Source organism: Cornus florida, unplaced genomic scaffold, assembly GCF_030987335.1.
Source record: "Cornus florida cultivar Cherokee Brave unplaced genomic scaffold, ASM3098733v1 CherokeeBrave_3.0.0_Hap2_Chr08, whole genome shotgun sequence".
Lineage (NCBI taxonomy): Eukaryota > Viridiplantae > Streptophyta > Magnoliopsida > Cornales > Cornaceae > Cornus > Cornus florida.
In genome coordinates this window covers 1,872,169-1,879,413 of record NW_026775578.1, presented here as the reverse complement: position 1 = coordinate 1,879,413, position 7,245 = coordinate 1,872,169, and the positions used below count along the sequence as shown (strand labels likewise).

At 34.9% G+C, this 7,245-nt stretch overlaps 1 protein-coding gene across 1 annotated transcript; it reads left to right on the top strand.

The window, feature by feature from the left end:
- Positions 1-612: 612 nt before the first annotated feature.
- Positions 613-7,244, top strand: LOC132268827 (magnesium/proton exchanger). The gene is made up of 8 exons (XM_059769680.1): positions 613-800; positions 2,161-2,601; positions 3,679-3,854; positions 4,612-4,730; positions 4,838-5,045; positions 5,861-6,077; positions 6,160-6,289; positions 6,853-7,244. Exons 2-8 carry the CDS (start codon positions 2,208-2,210, stop codon positions 7,148-7,150), a joined length of 1,542 nt encoding a protein of 513 aa, XP_059625663.1. The 5' UTR covers positions 613-800; positions 2,161-2,207; the 3' UTR covers positions 7,151-7,244.
- Position 7,245: the final 1 nt, after the last annotated feature.

Here is a 7,245-nt window from a genome sequence, read left to right as displayed (position 1 = left end):
AACGCGACATTTAGTCCGTACAGGTGGGTCAGGTCCATAGAAAGGCACTGCCATATGGGCCGAACGCGCATAAGCCCTTCAAAGAGGACCGGGACTCATGGAGGAACGGGCCTAGATCCAGCAGTCCATCAACATTTGTAAATCTCTATAAATAGGAGAAGTAATGGAAAGAAGAGGGGGAGATATTTTTTTTGGTTGAAATACAGGAATTCTAGAGAGAGAAAGAGGGAAGGAATTTCTTGTATCTTCATATATATATATATATATATATATGTATATATATATATATATGTATATATTCTTTGATAATAGTTATGAAAGACATTACATCAAAGTTGCTTCAAATGTTAACCAAAACCAAAATTTCAAACACTTTCTATATATATATTTTATTATCTCATAATTGAAAACTATTACAAAATAAAAATATTTTTATTATAAGAAACAAATATTTGTTTATTGAGAATAAAAATAATAATTTAAAATAGTCAAACTAGAACTTAATTAGTACCAATATTTTTTTTGAGTTTGACCACGTCAAGTGGACCATTGAATTCAGATAAGTTTCTAATTTCGGTTTCTAATTCATTTGTCGGCAACATATATTCTACCAGTACCCGAAATAGTCGTCCTAATAAGACCGCTCATTCATGCACGTTTTGCTTCTTGTGGACACACACACTTACACAGACACGTCTTGCTTTTGATTTTGATTCATTTGAAGGCACCGGGACGCGACGTTTGTCAGATTCCGGCGCCGTCAAGTCTCCGGCGATCCGTACACATATTTCTGGTCTCAGGTGTAGTGGATATGGAGTATTATTTATCTTTGTAATATCTTAATTACTTGGTGTGATATCCATGTTGTCTCAGTGTACATTTGGGGTATTAGTCTATGAAAAAGGGGTTGCAATTTCTTTGAATTTGATTGGGTACAACTTTATGACCTTGTTTCTTGATTTTCAGAAATGGCATTATACGATTTACTCTATGTACTATTTTTTTTTTATTGAATCTTGCTACGAGATCATCTTCTTCTTCTTCTTCTTCTTCTTCTTTCTTTTTTAAATATTTTTTTCGTGTTATATTTGTGATTTCTCTAATGTTGTGTTGGGGAGCAGCAAATCAAAGGCTTGGATCTGGAACAAATTTAGTTCGAAGTTTTGAGCACCAAATCAGCCCCTTGATTTTGAAATTGAACAAATTTAGTTCAATTTTTTGCTAGTTGTTGAAGAATTATTATTTTACACTCGTTACTTGGTTTGAGAACAAAGGTGTTGTGAGTTCATTTAGTTTGGTTCAGCTAAAGAATTATATTTGCAAGCCATATCCATGTTTTCTGACTTCGGGGAATGGCATTATATGATTCACCAACCAATTCAAAAAAGGGGAGGGTAAGTTTCTGTAGTAAGGGTCAGGACAAAGCTAATCATATGCGAGTGTGTGGGGCATTTTTTGCTATATATACCATATTTATTGAATCTTGTTAGTGATATTTTGTTGTTGTGTTTCTATCTTAGAAAGAACCCAATTTGTGTTATCTATTTCAACCATAGGAGCTTTAATTGGCCAGCACCCCTGAAATTAAGCGAGGTAAAACAAATCTGTGTAATTTGGAAATTTCGCGTTAGTTGTGTGTGCGCAACCGTGCATATGCATATGTTTAGTTGCATCTGTTGTATATAATTTAATTGGAGTAAGTGAGTAACGGACCAAGTGTCTGAACTATGATGGCATATGGCCTTCTGCATTTCTACCTGAGAACCATACAGGATAACTGGTGCCGCCAGGTAAGTATTAAAGGTCAATAGATAGTTAACATGATAGATTGGAAATTTTTTGCCAATAGAACACCCTAATTTGCACCAGGGAAGACAACTGATTCCAGGTCTGTCTGTATGGCATGCTTGTTTTGTTTGAAAATCTATTTTGTAATAAAAAACAAACAATTACTCTGAAATAAAAAATAAAATAAAAAAGAAAGAAGGAAAAGCACTTCTACATATTATTAAATTAATATAAATGAAATGTTAGCTTGTCAAAATGCGGTCATATGGTGCTTAAAGGATAATATGCTGAATATTTCCTTGGTATAGTTTGATCTTTTAATTATTACTATTGACTTTTTTATGTGTGCAATATATGTTTTTGCTTTGCAAGGACCACTGCCATATCATGCTTGAGCTGTGAACTTCAAACTGGTTAAGATGGCCTCCTTGCATAACCATGCTGCTGAGAGCATACATGCGATATCCAGTATTTTGGGGCATGAAAAATGTGAAGACTACTTGCTCTTTCGTGGTGAAACTTCCCTTGGAGATGGGTTGCGCACCTTCTTATATTTTCTTGGTCTTGCTTATTGTTTCATTGGATTGTCTGCTATAACTGCTCGGTTCTTCCGCTCTATGGAAAATGTTGTCAAGCAGACTCGGGCTGTAGTGGAGGTAGATCCATTTACAAAAGATGAAATTGTTAGACATGAAAAAGTGTGGAACTACACAATTGCAGACATCACTCTGCTGGCATTTGGGACAAGCTTTCCCCAGATCTCTTTAGCTACTATTGACGCCATAAGAAACCTTGGGAACTTGTATGCTGGAGGTTTGTATTACACTTTTTTTCACCTTTGCTTGTGTCTCTTCAAATATAATAGATGGCTTTTGTTTCTTTGGAAGCTAATGAAATAAAATTTGGAAAAAATTCCCCATCTTATTGAATTACTTGAAATTAGAAATTTATCTTTATGATTTAAGACCCAGGTTTCCTCTCTTTCCATGATAGATGTGCCAATTTGTCAACAAATCAATTTTCATGTCCAATTATATCTTTCACCATTTGGTTGTTTGACTGTTTTACTAAAATTATTGTATGTCTATAATTTTTTGCAAAATTGAAAGATTCTCTTCTTTGTTCTCATAAATCATAATCATTTGCTCCTTCAAAAAGGGGCAGGGCCTCACTAAGCTAAGCTAGACTTGGTATTAATTTTGTCATATCTGGCAGCATTTAACATGCATTTTCATGGATGCCATGAAAGGAATACTAGGAAAGTGGAGCACAAAAATTTGATAGAAGGATGATGTTTAGTAAATTCTAGTTTACAGTAGAAAGAAGTCCTTATTGCTTAATGAAATTATCAGCATATCACAAATATTAGAGAGAAGGGTGGACTAACATATAAGTTGAATCAGTTGATAACTTGAACAGTATATAGTAAATATAACTCTATGTTAACAATTAACTCACAATCTTTTTAAAAGAAAACTATTTCATTTGTAAGAATGTGAAAAGAAAAAAGAAAATAGTTTTAAGGTGTACAATTTTTTTATTGAAAGGAAATTGAGCACACTTCTCTCTATAGACCTAATGCTTGTGTATTTTTCAGTTGCAGTGAACATATTTGTTTTGATTTTATGCTTTGCATGATCCCTTAAGTAAATCGATTGCAATAAAAGTGTTGCTTTTATAATGTTAAAAATGAGACTTTAGTAAACATGGAATAGTCTAATATGGATATATTGTTAGACAATATGATGGTCTTTTCCCTGTTATGAAACATATGCAGACTATATTCTTATAATTTGTTCCATTTTGCCTTCAATCTTCCTGAAATTAGTTCAAGAACTTAGATTTGTCATTCACGTAAATTAAAATTTTTAACATCAATGAATTTAATAGGTTTGGGTCCTGGAACGCTTGTTGGTTCTGCTGCATTCGACCTATTCCCCATACATGCTGTTTGTGTTGTGGTTCCAAAAGCTGGAGAACTGAAAAAGATATCGGATATAGGAGTTTGGCTAGTAGAGCTCTTTTGGTCTTTTTGGGCTTATATTTGGCTATATATAATTTTAATGGTAATCCTTTTTCTCGTCCCTTGCATGCAAGTCATCTTTGTTTTGTCATTATTTTTGCCGTTATACAAAGACATGTGCAGGAAGTACATGTTGCACAATATAATATTTTGATTCAACTATGAGTATGAGACACCTTTTTTTCCAAGCCTTAAGTTTCTGATTAAAATTTTCACACATCTTTTACATTTGTTATTCGTTTTTTGTTTTGCAATAAAACTTTTTGAGTTTATGCTCTCATGTTGCTCCTCTCAAGGTTAATGTTGTCATATGTGTCTGTATATGCACATTTACAGTTCCACAAAATTATTTTTGTCGTGGCAAGATGTGATCTATTACTTAAAATTTTTGGACATTGTTTATGAGACAGGACCTGAGTTATATTCTTCGAGACTCCTCATCAAGAGGGAATATTAACAATAGAGTCCATTTGCATTCAGAGAACTGGATGATACAACTAACCAAGGGCATTAAAAATAATCTAAGTTATTGGCATAATCATTAAGGCTATACTATTTCTCAACTCTAGTTGATACAATTTAATAGTTGGCCGTGCAAGACACATGTCAGTGCCGAGCATGAAATTCGCACAGTCTGTCTATGTACTTCAACAATTTCTTTTACAACATTTTCTGCTAGTGGATACGTTTCTTCAATTTGGTATTCTCAACTGATCTTGGAAGTAACCATTTCTATGCCGAAGTTTCTGTTTGTGTATTTATTGAGAATCTTGTGATGGGAAAATCTATTGTTTTCACAGGTATGGACTCCAAATATTATTACCCTGAGGGAGGCCCTATTGACAGTGCTGCAGTATGGGTTATTGCTGATACATGCTTACGCTCAGGACAAGCGTTGGCCCTATTTGTCTTTTCCTTTGTATGTTTTTTTTCCCTGTTTGTGTTTCTTTTTCTGCTGTAATTGATGAAATTGTTTGGATTAAAATGCCTTCATATTCTGCTTCTGATGCTTTGTGTATATCACAGGGTAAGAGCTGAGCGGCCAGTGGAATGGGTGCCTGAAGAGGCTGCTTCACTTAAACGTGACAGCAGTGTCTATGATGAGTACTCTGAATTGATTCAAGTTGATGCAGATGTAGCTGGATCCTCCAATGAAAATGATAAGAAGAAGATCTTTTCTGATGAATCTCATGTTCTCACAATTTGGAAGCAGCAATTTGTGGATGCACTCATGGTATTCTATACGATGCTCTAAATGCTGAACTCATTTCAAATTTTTACTAGAGTGAATGAAAGAACTCTTAATTTTAGGTATATAATTAGAACTCTTAATTTTAGGTATATAATTACTTTATAAAGCGTATACTCTCTCTCTCTCAAACTTGGCAATTGTCTGGCTTAGGATATTACCAATTCTAGTTAGGGTGGGATTTTCCATTACTTTAGGGTTTGAGCTTGTGGTCCCTCCCTTACCCCAAATAACAAGGCAGAAAGCCCGAAAGCCTTTCCCGATCGTAGGACTGACTGTTCCATTATGTTACTTGTTCATTGCTTGACCCCAATCAGAGTTCTTACCTAATATTGACTGGATGCCCCTACCCTGAGAGGACTCGTCTTCATTTAAGTCAATGCATTTTTCCACTCATTATTTCCATTCGGTAAAGGTATTGATGCGCGGGGCAGCGGAAGAAGTGGGATTGACTTCTAACAGTCTGAGAAGCTCAGAAGAAATCAAGCTAGTTGCTATTTGGTTATATGAAATTAGATCCTTCCAAGTTCCAACTATAGTTGGAGGTCTTATATATGGTCTCACTATTTTGTTGAGGATTTTGAATTGGATATAAGTTTTAGATTCTGAACCAAATAAACAAAGTTATTTTGAAGAGGTTGGACTGCCAAATCAAATGCATTCTCCACTACAAAATGCAGTCTTAATTGAATTTGTTTACTTCAGTTTTGTTTATTATCTAAAGCATATATCTTAATTGAAATTACACATTCTTTTATTTTAGAAACTGGTCACAATCTTGGTGAATAATTCTTGAACAGTTGGAAAGCACAGAATTGAGAAAATTGAACAATGTTTACTTGCGGCTTGCAAGATTTTCCTGGCAGTCACTCCTTGCACCATGGAGACTTCTGTTCGCTTTTGTGCCTCCTTATCAAATTGCTCATGGGTGGATTTCCTTTATTTGCTCTCTGATTTTCATCAGTGGGATAGCTTACATTGTGACACAGCTCACAGATATGATAAGCTGCGTGACAGGTTTCCTCCTGACTGGAGATGATGTTCCTAGTTTTAAGTGATGAACCGAAGTATTTTTTTCATTTGCTTTGTTTTCTTGCAGGAATTAATGCTTATGTCATAGCATTCACTGCATTGGCAAGTGGGACCTCATGGCCGGATTTAGTAGCAAGCAAGATTGCTGCTGAACGCCAGACAACAGCGGACTCTGCCATTGCAAACATCACTTGCAGGTTCTATTCATCAACTTCCTATTAAAATAGGGGCTTACTACACTAGAATTGTGTTATGATCTGAACAACCAAATTCTTTCTAGGAGGTTTCTGGATAATACTCGTTGATAATTACGTGAAATTTATTTAACTTACGACAACTACTGATGTTCAAAATTAAAATTATTACTTCAAGTTACTTGATACTGTCATGAAATTATGTAGTCTAGACTCTAGAGCCTTAGTGGGATGTGAAAGGAAAATTACAAAACATATTTCTTATGTCAAAGTTATGTGTTGCTCTCCTAATTTTCTTTCTTTTTCAATTTGAAGTCAATACTTTAGGATGCGAAAGGAAAATTACAGAACATATTTTTTATGTCAAAGTTATGTTTTGCTCTCATAATTTTCTTTCTTTTTCAATTTAAAGTGAATACTTAGGATGTGAAAGGGAAATGTTTTAGCGCCACTGCCATGTAGTCAGGAATGTGCTTTTGTATTTCACTGCTGGCCTTTATATAGTTGTTGTGTAGAGTAGAGGGGAAATCCTAAAAAGACTAAAAGTGAATTCTTTTCCTTGGCAGCAACTCGGTTAACATTTATGTGGGCATCGGCGTTCCATGGCTCATTGATACAACATACAACTTCATAGCATACAGGGAACCGTTGTGGATCCAGAATGCTGAAGGACTCGGTTTTTCTTTGCTTGTTTTCTTCTGTACTTCTGTAGGCTGTATTACTGTTCTGGTATTCAGGCGTCTAACATTGGGTGCTGAGCTTGGAGGGCCAAGGTTTTGGGCCTGGGTTACTTGTGTATACTTCATGTTGCTTTGGATTATTTTTGTTGTATTGTCATCTCTCAGAGTTTCTGGCATCATTTGAGAGTTCTTATTCTTCTTTATATTTGCTGTGTACAATAATATATTTCACATTCATTGTGTACCCTTGTATCGTAAAATTGTGTTGTGCACTTCAAT